We start from the raw sequence: 19,051 nt of genomic DNA, 5'->3' as shown, positions 1-19,051 counted from the left end.
CCTTTTCTATAACTGACTCCTGTCTTCATCCTCATAACTCACAAACTTGCAACATCTTGAGGAAAGAGATGGCACCTAGCGTGGGGATGTTGAAGTGGTGGTATCTTCCTTACCCGCCAGGCTCTCCCTGGTGGCTTCTGTTAGCAAAAACCACGCCCACCAATTCACTTGAGGAATAACTTGTGATTTGAGTGGTGACAGCCCCATGGCTTTGCATAGGACAGCCCTCTATCTTGGGAAGCTTACATCCCAGCAGATATCAAAAACTGACAGAACATGAAACAATTCTGTCACCATTAAGAAGAGAACCACTGCTATTCTCCACACGGAGCCCTTTTGTCTCATATCTTTGCCAGCTTTGGCTTACTACTCACACTCTTTTCTCTCTAAAAAATAGTCTTAAGACAAACTTTAATCTGTCTGTTCTTAAGTTGTAATTTATGTGTCGAGACTGTGCCAGGTACTTTTCTACAAAAGCCCCTTTCTGACATGCTATTAAATCTCATAGTTTCCTTTCCATTTTTATCCTAGAACATTGATCCCTTTGAATTGTGTGTATGCGGGTGCGCATGTGTTAACCTTCGTAGCATCTGAATAATAACTCTTCATTCTTTTTTCACAATGCACACCTGAAAGGTTACATACAGGAAATCATGTACAGACAAAGAAGTTTCTAACACAGAGCCTGGGACTCATTTAACAACACCGTTATCAGGATCATTCATGAGCAACATTATTTTTTTGCTATTATTTTTATCTTATTGACATTTAAATTTCAAACACTGAGCTCAAGTATATGCTGGCCCTTTGTTCAGATTTTTGAAATAAAGATAAATAGACAGACAGCTTTAAGGGTGCAATGTATTTAACATTGCACGTTAAATAATTAGAGAAAATCTAAGGGGTGGCATAATTCTATACCTTTATACATTTAGTAGCACAAGTATAGGGACTAGGCATGCAATTGGAGGAAAAAACCTGTTCAGGACCGAACAGAGAGGTCCTTGGCTGCTGACAGAATCTCCCCTTAACTTCAGACTTGAGAAAAACCAGGAGTCTGTCAGTGTACAAAAACCACTGAATTCAGGACAAACAGTAACAGGATATTAAGGAATTGGCTCTGGCCAGTTGGGATTGTGGAGGCCAGTCTGAAGTAAGCAGGGTTGGCTGGAGGCTGGAAATGTTGCAGCTCAAGTCCAGGATCTGTAGATTAGAACAGCAGTCTAGAGACAGAATGGTTAGTGCATTCTTCAAAGATCCCCAGTTTTCCAAACAAGTTCTAGGATGCTTTACTCAAACAGCGGCAACTTATTAAACTGATGTTCCTCTTTATAAATCCCTATCACCTATATTCTAACCCCTTCATCCCCAAGCTCTTTGGGAAAGCATCTTTGGTTTCTACAAAACATTTTAAGAACCAAAGGAATCTTTTAGGTCAGAGATTTTAGATCAGAGTCCCATTTATTCATTCACTTAACAAATATTTGTTGACTGCCTATAATTTACAAGGCACTGTTACAGCCACTGGGGCTACAACCGTGAGGAAAAAATTAGAAAAATTCTACCCTCATGGAGCTTATACTCTATGACATCTGTGTAGAAATTCCAGAGGATGGAGCCAGCCTCCAAGATGGCTCCATGATTCCTTCCTCCTGATGGTTATGTACCTCCCTCCCACAGTGAACAGAAATGCCCTGTGCAATCAATACAATAGTTCAGAAATAACTGTATGACTTCCAAGCCAAGATCGTAAATCGTATTGCACTCTCTTGAATCACTCACTCTGGGGGAAGCCAGCTGCCAACATAAGGACACTCAAGCAGCCCAGAAAGAGGTCCATGTGGCCAAGAATTGATGCCTCCTGCAAACAACCAGAGCTAACTTACTAGGCTCGTTAATGAGCCATCTTGGAAATGGATCCATGAGCCCCGGGTAAAGCCTTCAGATGATTGAAGCCTCAATTGACACACTGACTGGACTATGGGATAAAAGACGGACTGCCCAATTAAATTTGAATTTCAGGTGAACGATGAGTAATTTTTTTAGTTAAAGTATGTCCTGATTATTGCATGGGACACACTTCTACTAAAGAATTATTTATCATTTTTCTAAAATTCAATTTTAACTGAGCATCTTATATTTTTATTTGCTAAATCAAGCAACCCCAGTGCAATCTAACAGGAGTCCTGAGCTGGAATCACTAAGCTAAACCACTCCTGAATTCCTGAACCACAAAACTGTATGAGATAATAAATCCATGTTGTCTTAAGGCACTAAGCTTTAAAGTAATTTGCTACACACCAGTGGATAACTATTACACAGAAAGTCTGTGATTCCACTCAAAGTCGTATGCAAATTTCTGTGCATAATTGCATAGGTGTATTTTCTGGGTAATGGCTTTGATTAAATTCTTAATGGAGTCAGAAGCTATTCCCAAGCATAACATACATGAAACAGAGCAAGAAAAAGAAGGCAAGAGACGCGGGTTTAGTTGACCTCTTTGGCGGGTTAAGTCAAATGACATTTCCAATAGAACTTTCTGCAGTGACGGAAATGTTCTATATCTGCACTGGCCAATATGGTGGCCATTAGCCACGTGTGGCAACTGAACATTTGAAATGTGGCTAGTCCATCGGAGGAATTAAGCTTTTAATTTTAAGTTTAAGTAGTCATATGTAGCTAGTAGCTACAGTATTGCACAAGACGATATCAGAACATGGGGCAAAGAGTCGTAACAGAATTTGGGCTGAGCCACCCAGAACTATAGGACGTTCTCAAGAAGTATAAATTCACTGACACAAGACCTTGTCTGATACTTCTTTATATATCCATCCCCACTGTTACTCTCCACCCATCCTAGCAACCAGCAGAGCCTTCCTTATCATTGATTGGTGGAAATTAGGTAGAATGGCCCCACAAAACGTGCATCACAGCTAAATCTTTGTCTAAACCCTAATCTTAGAAGGATTCACCCTGACAAGAATTTCCAAGACTCTTTTTATCATATTCCAGCTTCACCCCTTACTAGCTGTGTGACTTGGGAAAATCATTTTACCTCTCTGTACTTCAATTTCCACATCGGTAAACTGGGATCATAATTATCTACCTCAAGGTGCTATTGTGAAGATTAAATGTATTAATGTGCATGTAAAGCACTTAGAAACCTCGCACAGAATCATTTTTACGCAAATGTTAACTATACAATGTAAATATTAATATAGTAACAAATTTATTATTAGAATCACAAATTTTAACATAAACTCAGCGGCTGGCATATAAAGCCAGCTGATTATCCTACCCCGCGTGGCCACGTTCCTGGCTCGGCGAACGTTGCTGCCCTTCTGGAGAGGATGTAGACAAGGCGGCCCCTCTAGTCAGAGGATCCCAGCTCAGCTGCTCTGGCGGCTGCTTACTGACTGCGATTCCCCATCGCAGCCTTCTTACTTGCTGTCTTATACAGAATGAGCCACAGTCAGGCTGTGTGACAGGGGAAATTTAGACCTATTTGCTCTCCCCAACAATTATTTCTCGTAATCCCTCCCAACCACTACCATCCGCTCTCAAAGAGTTGCCCCCGCCCCCCTTGATGCCTCTCTTTCCGTCAGTCCTCCACTGGCCTCCGTGCTTCATCTCTATGGTTCAAACACAGCCATGTTACCTGGAGCAGAGAGACTTACTGAGGGTCTTAGGGAAGGAGAGCTCTAGAGAAAAATTATGTTCAAGAACTCGTGAAGAAATTACAGATTTGTTTTTCATTGTTACTCCTGCTGCTTGCCTCACTATTATTTGCACATGTAATCGTTTTTCAACTTGTGTTTACTTTAGGATAGAGATTCAACGATGTTCACAGACTGCTTAATGGGCCAGCGCTACTTTGAAGCGCTCTGAATCACATTATTTTGCAATTCAGCGCTCTGCCCTTTAACCCAACAATGAGAGCCAGTGTTCTGCTGGTAAATCAGGGACGTTTAGCTTGGCTGACCTTGCTAAGACGGCAGTTTTACCAGAAAAGAGGAAAACAAAAAATCACAGATGGGAAGAAAGAAATAGGCTTCCAAAGAAAGAAGCCAGGGGGATTGCTTGATTGGAATTGTCGCCTTACCGCCATAGTTCTAAAAGTTAAAATCAAGACCAGGCACTTCTTCTGGAGCCCTCAAGAGACTCCAAGATTGCAGCAAAGTATTTTCTAAAAGTGTTTTATTATCACTTGATTTAGTCCCCAACCCTGCCACTTTCCTTCAGATTACCTAAGTATAAAGCTAGAGAATGCGTGTCAGTCACACATGGTAGCATCCTGTGAGCTAATCAGGAGCTTTGATCTACACCCCTGACAGAAGGCAACTCTCTGACAAGCAATCTTCTATAGCTGCAGTCTGGGAATTATCATTTCTTGGAATTTCTCTTTCTTTCTAATTTACTGCAGGTATCCCTAAGACTGGGACAGTAGAAAACATGGGTAGAGTCACGAGCAACATGAGGGAAAGACAGTGGGGTTCATTACAAAAATGTACGTGTGTTTGCGTACATATAAAAATCACCAAGTCATGACCTGAGAAACGGCATTTACTTCTTACCTCTACTTTGTCAAACTTTATTTATCCAAAAAAACAATCTTACTTATTTGTATTCCTTCTGGACACACTGTCCTGGATTTTATTTATTGAATTATGTGGTCATCCTGAAAGCAAGATAAATTTGGAGAGCACGATTTTCTAAATATATGTGACTCATAGTTTCTTTTTCAATTTGGGAGCCACCAAAAAACACAAGATAAGAAATCCTTCCTTCTACCTTACCTACCACTTCCTCCAAATATTCTGAGGTAAATCTTGAGGATTAAATTGACCAATGCCCTAACACCTCAATTGAACATTGGTCAAAAAGAAGCTCAATCTTCAAAATGGGAAACCTGGAGAATTGCTTATTAGTCTGCAGGACAGTTTAACCAGGACTTTTAAATTTTTTTCTGGGAAAGATGGGGGAGTTGAAATTTATCTTTACCTTGAGTCCAGTGGAATTATAAGAAAGTCATTAATTACCCCACATCCAACCCTCAGTGACTCTGCTTAGGGCTGGGATGGTGAGAATGTGCCAGACCTGTGGATGGAGGTAGACAGGCCTGTGGGGCCATTATCCAATCTGCAACTTCCATAGAGGATGGAATGGAGCCCCGTGACAATAGCAGAAAGGTGTTACTAAGAGATGAAGACGGCTAAATAGCAAAGGGCCAAATATTGAATGACAAATCAGGTTACACTATATCTGGAGGACACTGGGTAGCCAGAAGAAGTTCTTGAACAAGGTAATAAAATAATAACTTAGTATTTTAGCATGTAATTACCAGAGTAGATAAACTGGTAAGTCAGACAGTAGGTGATAGACTTTTGGACTCAGGAACTATTATAAAAAGAAATGACAGGGTGGTCAATTACTAGTAAGGAGACTGAATCAGTAATCAAAAACCTCCCAACAAACAAAAGTCTAGGGCCAGATGTCTTCTCCGGTGAATGCTACCAAACATTTAAAGGAGAGTCAATACCAATCTTTCTCAAAAGCTTCCAAAAAATAGAACACTTCCAAACTCATTTTATGAGGCCTGCATTACCCCGATACCAAAAGCAGACAAGGATGCTACAAGACAGGAAAGTTACAGACCAATATCCCTGATGAATATAGATGCAAAAGTCCTCAGCAAAATATTAGCAAATCAAGTTCAACATTATATTAAAAGGATCATACACCACGATATGCTTGAGTGAGATTTATGGCATAACTTAGTTCATAGGAATCTAGATCAACTTTCTCTTCTATGAAATATCATGTCAACCAATTGCATTGATGACATGCTGATTGGACCTAGTGAACAAGAAATAGCAACTACTCTAGACTTATTGGTAAGACATTTGTATGTTAGAGGTTGGGAAATGAATCTGACTAAACTGAGAGTATCTCAGTGAAATTTCCAGGGGCCCAATGGTGTGGGGCCATGTGGAGACATCCCATCTACAGTGAAGGATAAGTTGTTGCATCCTGCCACTCCTGCAACCAAGAAAACACAACGCCTAGTGGGCCTCTCACTTCACAGCAAAAAAATTTTAAAAAGTCCTGGAACAGGCCTTAGTATTTTGGAGCCAAACCCTGCCATCCTCTGCAAATAACTACTCTTCTTTCAAGAAACAACGCTTGGCTTGCTACTAGGCCTTAGTAGAGACTGAACACTTAATTGTGGGCCACCAAGTTACCACGTGAGCTGAGCTGCCCATCATGAACAGGGTGTTATCTGACCCACCATGCCAGAAATTTGGGCATGCACAGCGGCACTCCGTCATCGAATAGAAGTGATGTATATGTGATTGGCAAGTTATGTGAAGAAGTGATGCAAATGCCCATAATCCTTACTCCTGCTACACTGCCTTCTCTCACCCATGTTCACCTATGGCCCCACGGTACACGATGAGCACCGTGATCAGCTGACAAAGGAAGAGGGAACTCATGCCGGGCTTACAGACGGGTCTGCACAACATGCAGCCACCACCCATGAGCATACAGCGGTGACACTACAGCCCCTTCTCTGAAAACAGCAGTGAAGGGAAATCCTCCCAGTGGACAGAACTTTGAGCAGGGCACCTCATTGTCCACTTTGCTTGGAAGGAGCAGTGGTCAGACGTGCGATTATATACAGATTCCTGGGCTGTGTCCCATGATTTGGCTAGATGGTCGGGGACTTGGAAAGACATGATTGGAAAATTGGTGCCAAGAAAATATAGGGAAGAGGAACATGGATAGACCTCTCTGAATTTTCAAAAAATATGAAGATATTTGTGTCCCATGTAAATATTCACCAAAATGTGACCCCAGCAGCAGAGGGCTTTGATAATCAAGTAGAGAGAATGACTTGTTCTGTGGAACCAGTCAGCCTCTTTCCCCAGCCATTCCCATCATAACCCAATGGGCTCATGAACAAAGTGGCCATCGTGGCAGGGATAGAGGTCATGCTTAGACTCAGCAACATGGAGTTCCACCCACTAAGGCTGACCTGGCCATGGCCACCACTGAGTGACCAGTCTGCCAGCAGCAGAGACTAACACTGAGTCCTCAATATAGCACCATTCCCCAGGGTGATCAGCTAGTTACCTGATGGCACATTGATTACATTGAACAAAACATCTATTATGGAAGGGGTAGTGTTTTGTTCTCACTGAAATTGACACTAAGCGTGCATATGGATTTGCCTTCTCTGCATCCAATGCTTCTGCTAAGACTACCATCTGTGGACTTACAGAGTGTCTTATCCTCTGTCGTGGTATTCCACACATCATTGCTTCCAATCTAGGAACTCACTTCACAGCAAGTGCCGCAATGGGCACATGCTCATGGAATTCACTGGTGTTACCATGTTCCTCACCATCCTGAGAGAGCTGGCTTGACAGGATAGTGGACTGGCCTTTTGAAGACTTAGTTACAGTGCCAGCTAGGTGGCAATACCTTGCAGGGCTGGGGCAAGAATCTGCAGAAGATTGTATATGCTCTGAATCAGCATCCAATGTATAGTGCTGTTTCTCCCATCCACTATTCAGAGATCCAAGAACCAAGGGATGGAAATGGGAGTGGCGTCACTCACTCACTGGCATCACTCACTGTTATTATCCCTAGTAATCCATTAGCAAAATTTTTGCTTTCTCCTCCCGTGATCTTATGCTCTGCTGGCCTAGAAGTCTTAGTTCCAGAGGGTGAATGCTTCCACCAGGAGACACAAAAATGATTCCATTGAATGGGAAGTTAAGACTGCCACGTGGCCGCTTTGGGCTCTTCAGGCCTCTGAATCAACAGGCAAGGAAGTAAGTAACTGGGCTGACTGGAGTGACTGATCCTGACTACCGAGGAGAAATTGGAGTACTCCTCCACAGTGGAGGTAAGGAAGAGCATGTCTGGGGTGCAGGAGATCCTTTAGGGCCTCTCTTAGTGATACCATGCCCTGTGATTAAGGTCAATGGAAAATAACAACATCCCAATCCAGGCAGGACTACTAATGGCCAGGACCATTCAGGAATGAAGGTGTGGGCCACTGCATCATGTAAAGAACCACAACTAGCTGAGGTGCTTGCTGAAGGCAAAGGGAATACAGATTTGGTAGCTGAAGAAGAGAGTTAAAATACCAGCTACAACCACATGACCAGTTGTAGAAATGAGGACTGTAATTGTCCTGAATATTTCCTCTTTATTTTGTTATGAATTTGTGTGTGTATATTAAGCAAATATTTTTTTCTTTCCTCTCTTATTTCCGGATCATGCAACATAAGATTATTTACTTTACATCATAGTATTTAAGTATTGTTCATTTTACATCATAGTATTTAAGTTACAGGATATCAAGGGGAAGTGTAAACATCCCTCAAGTTCTCTACCTCCTCTTCTGGGGAAAGGGTTAGTATGTTTTCAGTTGTATGTAAGATAGTTGTATCATGTGAGATGGAATTCTGACCTTATTATTATCTTTATTTGGGGATTAAGTATGGTTTATAGAGATGTGTATGGAGGTTAATAAGTTAAGCCAAGTTAATAAGGGGTGGACTTGAGATGACTAATTTTCTGCGTCAACTTGACTAGGCTGTCGGATGCCCGGATATCTAGTTAAACATTTTTTCTGAGTGTGTCTGTGAGGGTGTTTCCAGAAGAGATTGACATTTGAATTGGTGGACTGAGTAAAGCAGATTGCCATCCCCAATGTAGGTGAGGATCAGTCAATCCATCGAAGACCCAAATAGAACAAAAAGCAGAGGAAGTTTGAATTCTCTCTCTCTCTCTACCTAATTGCTTGAGCTGAGACTGGTCTCCTCCTGACCTTGGAATAAGGCTTAAACCATTGGCACTCCTGGTTCTCAGGCCTTCAGAGTTGAACTGGAATTTACACCAGGGGTCTTCTGGGTCTGTAGCTTGCAATGGGAGATCATAGGACTTCTTAGCTTTCATAATCACATGAGCCGATTCCTTATAATAAATTATATATATATATAATTATAGGGTTCTCTGAAGAACCCTAACTAATACACTCTACTTATATGTACAATATTTATATACACTACTTCTAAAATCAAATGAAAACTGAAGTAGCTATATTAATACCAGACAAAGTAGACTTCAAAACAAAGAATATATCAAAGAGACATTTGACTGGCAACAAATAGGTCAATTTATCAAGAGGACATAATAATCCTAAAAGTTTATGCACCTAAATCCACACAAAAGTTAGAGATTTCAATACTCTCAATAACTGATAGAACAGGCAGTCTGAAGGTCAATAAGGATACAGAAGACTTGAACAACACTATGAAGGTGAACTTATTGACATGTGTGGGAACACTCCACTGAACAACAGAAAGCAAACACTTTTGCAAGTGCACATGGAACATTCACCAAAATAGACCATATTCTGGGCCATAAAACAAATCTCTACAAATTTAAAAGGATTGAAATCGTACAAAGTATGTTCTCTAATCACAGTGGAATTGAACTAGAAATCAATAACAGGAAGATATCTTGAAATCTCCAAAATATTTAGAGAATTAAATGTTATTCAATAAAGAACAAACCAGTGTTTATTAAAGCTCCATATCCTCAAGATCAAAATCTTGGCAGTCCCATTCCTAGGTGAGTATACCCCTAGACCCATTCAAACACACATACACACACACACACACACACACACACACACACACTAGATTCATGGAGCATTAGAGCTTTAAAAATTTATTTCAATCCATTTTAAAATATCAGTTTGAGAAATTCATCATATGTATACAGCTGAATCTTTCTGAAAAGTTATGGAAATTAACTACTGTATTTTTATTTCAGTAACCAAATCTTATCTTGAATGTTGGCTTATCTTGAATAGGACAAAGTATTGCAAAAAATTTAGGACCTGTTAACGTCCTGTATCAATGAGAAGTGCTATTACCATCTTCAACATACCAGAATAGTGGTTAAGAGTATGATCTACTGAACCAAAGGGCTTGGATTTGAATCCTGTTTCCTCCATTTGTTGTCTGTGTGAAATTGGGTAAATCACTTACTTAGCTTCTCTATGCCTCCATTTCCTCATTTGTAAAACGAGGCTAATAATAGTACTTATTCCTAATGTCCTTGAGCTGATTGAATGAGTTAATATAGGTAAAGTGCTTCCAGCAGGTTTAGGTTTAAATATTAATGTTGCTCTTTTCCTGCATTTGTGTCTTTGCAATCCACAGCCCAAGACTGAGTTCCAATGTTCCTTCTCAGAAGAGATGGCATATCCTAGCCTGAGTTGCTTGGGACTTGTATTAGGCATTTAAAACGCTGTCATTATAATGTGAGAGAAAAATGTCTCCTAGAATATGTAGAGAGAATATATCACGTTCCATAAATTTACTTTGCTCTCTTTCCATTATTTGCCAAGATTGCCAAAGGGCAAGCTCGTGAGATAAGATTCCTCACCAACCCACTGGATGAAGCAACAGGCTTGACCAATAAATTACAGTAATTTATGATCCCTTCTATGGGCTAAATGTGTCCCCTCAAAATTCATATGTTGAAGCCTTAATCCCCAAGGTGATGGTATTTGGAGATGGAACCTTTGGGAGGTAATTAGGTTTAGATGAGGTCAGAGGTCATAAGGGTAGAGCCCCCATGATAGGATTAGTGCTCTTATAAGAGGAAGAGACCAGAGCTCCCTCTCTTTCCATCATGTGAAGATACAGCAAGAAAGCAGCTGTCTGCAAACCAGGAGGAAGGCCCTCACCAGACACCCAATTTACTGGGACCTTGATCTTGGACTTCCCAGCCTCCAGGACTGTGAGAAGTAAACGTTGTTTAAGCCATCCAGTCCGTGGTGTTTTGTTATAGCAGCCAGAACTAAGACATTCGTGTTCTCTCTCCCACCAACATGGGAAAGACTGTTGATCACAGATTAGAATTCCCAGTCTGCGTTCCAGGGAACCGTCAGCTGCAGCCACCCCCACTGTTAGAAGCAGGAAAAACAATCTCTTAATAAGCCAGCATCCCAAGATCAACTTTCCCAGAACTTAGCCTTGCTTGTCAATATCGTTTGGATCTCAGGAATTTCTGTTTCTAACTTAAGTCCTCTGCCTCATTCTCTACTGCAATTCTCAAGAGCGGGCATCCTCGCCCTCCGTCAATCTTCCACAGGGGACATGAGACAAAATCTCCTAACTGTATTCAAAAGAAAAAAGGGAGAGAATTAAGAGGCCCACACTTCCATGGCACAAAAGATTAGTATTTCAGAATACCTGCCCTGTAGGTGTCTCAAGAGAACACTCCCACACTGCACATGAACCTGCCCCTGCCTGGCAAGACACAACCCAAACATAACAGCCACGTGTCCACAGGACAGTAAAGGGGCCAGGTATAGTGAAACGGGATGAGCACCCCCCTGGGAGGCAGAAGAGCCATTTCTGGAGTAAACCAGCTGTGTCACAATGGATAATAACTGGAAAATGGCCGTTTTATTGAATATATACAGCCAGTGTCCTGAGTCACAGCGGGCACAGAACCATATCGTCAAGTCCCTACCCCCACCAGTCCAGAGGAGGCTTGGGGACCAGATCTCCTCAAAGGTGGCTTTCTCCCACATTTAATGAATCTGTGCACCACGTCCATGGGAAACAGCCAATCATTGCATTTTTAAGAGACTCCAGACGCTTAGGAAATCTCCTCATCATCCTACCAAAGTATTTAATCCTATGGGGCCACAATCATCCCATCAGAGAGCTTGTCCAGGTTTACATCACACCTGACTTCAGCAATTCCCCCCTCAACACCCCAGTGCTCAGTGTCTGTGCAGAGTAGAGTTTCTGGACTTAGAGTTCAGTGGGGGCCCTTTATGAACTACTGTTATGGTACACACTAGGGCTGCATATGATCTAATAATACACCAATCCTGAGACTTTCATGTTAATCACTTTCTCCTGAGGGTGTCTGGTAAAACTTTCCTTTGATGAGAAAATTCCACTTCACTATTACAGAAAATTCCTTTGACCTGTCTGTGTTCCCAGCCCACTTGGTCAGCTCATTATTGCATAACAGGCCCTCATCCAGCAGCACATCTGCTTCATTCTTTCAATCAATGCTTCTCTGTCTTGAGCATCATTGATCTGTGATGTACTTGAGGCCCCTCCCCTGGGATTCAGTACCAGCCCCCTCTCATAGGGATGCACGGAAATAAGTGATAACAGAGTAGTTCTTAATGTTTGTCCTTTCACAGGAAATTGTCCTCAGCCTGTGAATCAAAAAGAACATTTTATTGTTCTTTCTTGTGCCCACCTTTTCACCTTCAGCCCACCCCTTCTGAAACGACAGTCTTCCCATCTAGTCTGGTTAACCCTTGGATGAAAAAAGCAAATTTTTTAACATGATTGATGTTTTGAGGATAAAGCTGGAGCTTTGCCTGACAGGAATAAATAAAAAGACAAATTGTAGGTGCTTTGGTGGTCACAGCAGGGACTCCTATCGTGCCATCAGCTTTCTTGTCCCCAAATGTGTGAACTGCCTGAAAGACCAAGGTAATTGAAAAGCATGCATATACCTCGGGTTTCTCAGATATTAACGGAAATTGCCTCCTACTGCGGTTGCTTTCTGGCTCAGTGTTCTGAAAGAGAACAGGTCATTCCATTTCTAGCAAAAGTACTGAATACACTTTAACTAGTCCATCAAGGGGGAAAAGTCTCAGTGGACTGGTGGGTAGCAGGACTAATGCAGCGGCTCAATTCTGCCCCTCCTGTACTAAGGATGCTCCAATCTCCCCCCCCTTCCCTCCCTCCCTCCCTTCTTTTCATTTCTCTTCTCTCCTCTTGTGTCTCCTCCTCCTCTCCTACCTCAGAGAAAGAAAGAGTCGTAGATACACCTGAACACCCTAAGTTTGTAACATCTTCCTTTATCTTCAAATTTATGATGACCACCTTCACTAGCTATTCTGCTCATCTTACAAATAATCCAAACGCCTGTGGTGAGTCAGTATGTGTGTGAGTATGAGGGTGTAAGGAATGTTGGTAGGTAGAGAAAAAAATCTAGAACAAATGATAAACTGTGGGGTCGGTCCAAACATACTGATGAATCCACATATCTTAACCAAAAGGAAAAGTGATGAATAATTCATGTGCAGCTGTTTCGGGGAATGCTGAGTAAACCAGCCGCTCAGCACCTGCAGCCCTGAGTGGCTACTTAACAACAGGCGGGACTCACAAGTCCCATATGAAGCTGAGATTAGCAATGACCTGCCTAGCTGAGAGGGGGAGCTCTCAGTCCAATGAGCCAGTTACCTGGCTTGTTGCTAGGCAACTCAAGAGTTCCAGGGGTCATTTGTCAGATATTCCTCTTGCCACTCCGCGTCCCCACCGTACCCCCACCTGAATACCAGGAATATTCCCTCTGTTTCAAGGGACTTACAAGCACCCTGGACCGTTGCTGTTGGGAGGGAGGTTCCATACAGAGCAGTTAGGACGGGGCTCACTAAATCTCAGGGCATTGATAAGCAGCACTCCTGTTGGTCAATTATTAGGAAATGTGTGGAGTGTCACAATAAGGCACACTCCGACGCAATTAGGAGACCTTCCAAAGCAGCGTCTCTGCCCAGGTGACTTAAAGTGTCCACTGAAAATGTGAGTGATGGCCAGTAGGATGTGACTGGGCTCCCATGTAGCTCCCTGAAACTGGTCAATGCACCAGCTGATTCCCTCCTCTCCCTCTGTCCCCTGCTAGGTCCAGATGACTTTAACTTCAGCACTTTCTGCCTTCTCTTCCAAGGCTAGATCCCATCCCAGCCCAGGTGTCCCTCACCTGGTCTGAGGCAGAGAGAAGGGCAGATGGGGACATTCTCACACTCTCTCTGCTCTCATTGCAGTCAATTTTCATGGCATAAACAGTCCTCCCAGCTTTCCTCAAAGCCTTCTCTTCAGATGTTCAAGAACTTATTTTGGAAGTTTCAAAACGTGTTTGAAGTCTTAATGTTGAAAGTTTCTTTCTTCTTGCAGCCCTGCTGCCACGATCCTAATTCGCGCATAGACAATTGTGAAGGTCTCTGTCCAACCAGAGGAAAAGTCAAGTATAAGGGTGTTTGGAAAACGTAAAAAGGCATGAAATTTCGTATTTCAAGACAGCAACTCTCTGCAACATCATTCACTGGTCCCCTCCTTCTCCACCAACTATTCACTCATCCCTTGGATAGACCTGGAGGACATGATGCTGAATGAAAGAAGCCAAATACAAAAAGATAAATTCTGTATAATCTCACTTTTAGGAGGTATCTAAAACAGTCAAACTCATGGAGCAGAGAGTAGAATGGTGGTTGCCAGGGGCTAGGGGCAGGGGAAAATGGGGAAGTGATGGTCAAAAGATACCAAGTTTCGGTTATGCAAGATAAATGAGTTCTAGCGATCTACTATATAGCACAGTGCCTGTAGCTATCAATGTTATAATGTACACCTAAAATTTTCTAGCAGGGAAGATCTTATGTTAAGTGTTCTTACCATAATAATAATAATAATAATGAGGGTGGGAGGAAACTTTGGGAGATGTTGGATATGTTTATGGTCTGGATGGTGGTGATGGTTTCACAGATGTACACTTATCCCCGAACTCATGTACAGATCTTTACATGTCAATCATACCTCAATAAAGTATTTTGAAAATTTTAAAAATATAAAAAAGAGCACATTAGCCATCCTTCATGGAAAGTCTTTAAAATTAAACATAACACAGATTTTAAAATTCTAAAGTATAGTATCTTTAATGAGTTTTTTAATCATTGTCATTTAAACTAAAGTTTCATTGAAATGTATCAGAAAAATACAGAGATATTATTTGTATATAAAAGCGTATTTTAGATTCCATTGAAGCCCACTCATTTCATCACCTACAGCTGTTATTTTGTTTTGATGAAAGATGAATAGGGACTAAATAGAAGGCTGATGCCTCCCATGGATCTACCTGTAGAGCCCCCTGAAAAGTCTAGGTGTGTGTCCACATTAGAGAGCGCTGTTCTCCCAAATACACAATCACTCAACGGCTCAGGCACGAATGATGCTTCCTGCAAAAGGAAAGGGGAGGAGGGGGACAGATTGCAGGTCTTGTGTCTGGAAAACACAAGAAAAGCTCCAGAGAGAAGCCTCAATTGTAAATACTTGTTCTCAGACAAGAAAGTAGAAGGTGCCCCTGTGACCATAACATGATGGATTCCACTCTGATAGCAGTGATTCAACCTCCTGACAAGATTAGGGATCTCTAGGTGTGGTGCCTGGGATGGAATAATTGTATCTGCCTTTTTCCATTCAAGGTCCCCTTTGTACTCGGTTTCACTGAGCGAAGCCAGCCTCTCTAATCTTTCTGTTTTTGTAATCAATTTGTAGAGTGTGTTCTGGTCGGTTCTTTTAATCATACTTAAAAGAATCATAGAGCATTCAGATTTCTCTAGTCCAACCCTCTAATTTTCAGATTAAAAAGAAGTCAAGGTCCAGAGAAGTCAGCAATTTTTCCAAGAACATAACAGCTCCTTCAAAGGTTCATCAATAGCCTTCAGCCTGACTGACATTTAAAAAGAGAAGAAAAAGAGGATCTGGATTCAGGTTTGGGAGAACAAAGGGTTGTGTAATTATGCAGGGCCTGGGGATTGCGAGAAGTGGACACGGAGCGGAAGGAGAAAGAATGGGCCCGCGTGCTGAGAAGCTGTCTACAGGGCCGGGCGTGCAGAGGTTCTAACTCGGCCACGCGGCGGCAGGATCGCGAGCAGGCCCACCGGCGCCGGGAGCTACGGGGCTCCGGCGGCGCAGGGCCGGATGCTGGTGACGGAGATGCTCTGTCCTCGGCATCTCAGGACGCCGGCCTCACACTCTGTCATCGTCCGCTCCCTGCCATTCGCTTCCACGCAGACGCTGAACCCTGTTTCCTCGCACTCCGAGGCGGCTCTGCAGACACATTTGCTGCTCTGGGCTGGAAAAAGAGGCGAGAGAGGCTTGGTGGCCCATGGTGGACGCGGGGAAGACAAGGCGCATCACGTCCAAAGTCGTGATGTTTGGTGACTGGAGAGCTATAGACGCTCCTGTCTCGTGTGATTCAATCAACTACCCTCCCCTCTCCCGGACCCCCAGGAAAAGCCGCAGGATTGGGCAAGGGAGGCATTTCGCTCCACTCCGACAGAATAAGCAGGTTTTGAGGCTGCTGCCAGGCTTCCTATCGATGGACCCCCGCGGATTGGTTCTCTCCTCCACGTGCTGCACGGGGGCGGGGGGGGGGGGCCCAAAGCCCCGGTGTGATCCCTCAACCCCCAGACCAAATGCAGAGACCTCAGCAAAGAGCCGGGCGGCAAGGCTCAAACAGAGGGAGACAAAAGAAGAATTAACTTGCTTTGAGAGAGAGAGGGCATGAGATGCAAAAGGCCTCATGTCCCGTAAAGACCCATCAGAAACGAGTAGGGGAGGAAAGCAGTGTGTGCACTGAAGGTGCGAGGCTGGAACACACCAGCCAGGCGTCCCCAGAAGGAGGGTAACCAGGTCTGCCAGACCACTGTGGTGACTGCCAAGCCGAAAGTGACCCAGACGCGGCTATACGTGTCATCGTCTGTGCTGCAAATGGGACGGGAGTGAGGGGAAAGGTGCCCAGCGGGTACCGGCCAGGAAAAGGAGGGCCTGAGGAGCTAGCAGAGACCTTACAGATCAAGATCACACAGTCCGGCTCCCAAATTGACAGATGGGGAAACTGAGGACGGTGACTTGGCTCTGGCGACCCAACTCTTCCCCCCGCGGAGGAGGGCTGGCCGGTGCTGGTTGTCAAGATCACTGTTAAGTGCTCCCTGGACACGGCACCAGCAAGTATGGAATCGCAGCTTGAGAATGTAGTACCTCCTTTCCTATTCTCTTCACATCCTTCTGATTGCTTCTAGGAGGAAGTGTCAGCTTGGCACGGGTGTGCTTTCAACACGCCCCTGACACTTGCTAAACACCCTTTATCACCAGGAAGCATCATCCTCCAAGCTTTGAGCAGCATCTGGCTAGAATCTCCTACCTTGTTTTGTTTCATTGTATGTATTTTCATGGTTACCTAATATTTACGGCAGGGGACATTTCCTATTAAAGATGTGATACAAAGTTTCTTCTTTTAAAAATTGTTATTTTTATGGGAGTCTGTTTCTTTCTCAATGAGTACATAGTATGGATAATACAAGGACAGAGCAAAGATCATGAAGGTGGAACGTGATGTTTGGGAGGACATTCAGACCGTCAGGGAGAGTTCTTGCTCCACCCCCTCCCCGGGGAAGGCAGTGGGGGAGGATCGTTCATGCTCAGACCAGTCGGGGTCTTTGACATCCTCAGGCATTTGCTTTGATCTGCTGCTAAACTAGAAAGCTACATGTTTGAAAACTTCACTCCTATTACTTTAGCATTTTTATAGTTACAAATATGAAATGCCCCTTACCATCACATTTTCCCCATAGTGGACACACACCGCAAGCTTTCTCAGCTGAGGCAGGTAGAGTACAGCTCTCCCTACCAGCAACAGTGTAATTTCTACCCTGACATTGGAGAACATGCATCTTGCAAACTGTCAGAGTCAGTATCCTTTTGCTTCTCTCATCTCGAGCACATACATCCAAGGAGGATCTGAAACAAATTTTTTAAATTACTTTATTTACAAGATTTTCATTCTTCAAAGCTGAGAATGAGAAGTGAAAGGTGAGGCTCTGGGTTCAGTGCCTCAGATGTTGTCACCTACAGCAAAAAGATGGAACAGAAATGCAAATGCCTCTCATTACTAGGGCCCAACCCCCTCCAATCTTCAAAATGAACATATTTTGCTCCTTATTTACTCACAAGTTTTACAAGCTTAGATATCTAGTGTCAATGTAGTTTCATCTAGAACAGACCAGATACAGCAAATTAGAAGAGAAGGCAACGTCTGCTAGCCACAGCTGGTAGATTGACGACAAAGAAGGAGACAGAAAATTAGCAAAGATCAAAACACTCAGAGGAATGGTAGTCAAATGGGACCACTGACTGCAGAAGAAAGCACCTCCTCCCAGGCCAGCAGCCCTGAGAGTTCAGGTCCATATTATAGCATTATCCACAGCTGATGACTGAATCCTCAAGGGAAAATGAACTCTATTTTTCAATGTTATTTTTAGAGTATCTACATTTACAAAATAGTTTAGAAATATCTCCATAAAATGGGTTACTTTTTTTCGTATGCATTGGTGTTAAAATAGTGCCAACTATTTGAAATGCCACTAATAAAAACAATCACATTTCTGAATGCTGATGGGTAAGGAAACAATTACTGTAGTGAAACCCTAGACAACAAGGCATTTTTGAATAGTAAACAGAATCTATATTTACTTATATATATTTAGCTCTAATGCTTACTTCTCTGACCAAGAGTTAAATTTATCTGGACATTTACATAACAGAAACAAATCCTAGTATCTCTTTTTTATCTGTTTATTTAAACTTTAAATAGAAGTACTCAGAACAGCTTAAAGGGCAGAGAACTTACAAGGCCATCTATCTGATTGTTATCAGTATCTGATGTTAAAACTCTTACGTATTTATAAACAGGTTGCAGATAAACTCGATGAATCAGAGAAGTTGGAAAGAGGATGAAAGTGAGTCAAAGTAAACAGTGATTAATAGAGAATAACAGCACAGTCAGAAGATTCTGGGCTGACCATCTCCATTTATGCTATTCAGTTTTATGTTCTCCTTCACATGAGAAGTTACTTCTTATAAGATACCACCATAGTCATCATTACCCAATGTAGGTGTTCAAGGAGATGTGTTTTGATGACCATACTAATTGAAAGCCAAGTAATTGGCTAATAATTTGTGTTTTGATTCTTAACCTTAAAGATGGCTAGTAAGTCCTGGGGACTGGATAGCTTCCATTTGCCTCTCCCGATTCACCCTCCACTCTTCTCCACCCTGCCTGGGAGGCTGACACGTATGGACCACATCAATAGACTTCCTTGTCCTCTAGCTTCAGGGGTGTTTGATCAATGGGGGAGTCTGGCAAGAGA

General features: G+C 42.8%; 1 protein-coding gene across 1 annotated transcript in view; it reads right to left on the bottom strand.

Moving 5' to 3' along the window:
• Window positions 1-14,763: 14,763 nt before the first annotated feature.
• The window catches only part of C7 (complement C7), a 52,213-nt gene continuing 47,925 nt past the window's right edge, over window positions 14,764-19,051 (bottom strand). The window contains exons 17-18 of the mRNA XM_068535283.1: window positions 17,458-17,642; window positions 14,764-15,975 (exon numbers count right to left, since the gene is read on the bottom strand). Coding sequence (XP_068391384.1) covers window positions 15,794-15,975; window positions 17,458-17,642 — 367 coding nt within the window. The 3' untranslated portion in view covers window positions 14,764-15,793. The remainder of the gene's footprint in view (window positions 15,976-17,457; window positions 17,643-19,051) is intronic.

Source organism: Eschrichtius robustus, chromosome 2 (genome assembly GCF_028021215.1).
Source record: "Eschrichtius robustus isolate mEscRob2 chromosome 2, mEscRob2.pri, whole genome shotgun sequence".
In the NCBI taxonomy this organism is placed as follows: Eukaryota; Metazoa; Chordata; class Mammalia; order Artiodactyla; family Eschrichtiidae; genus Eschrichtius; species Eschrichtius robustus.
Note: the sequence above shows the minus strand (reverse complement) of the source record. Positions and strands in the feature narration are given on the sequence as shown.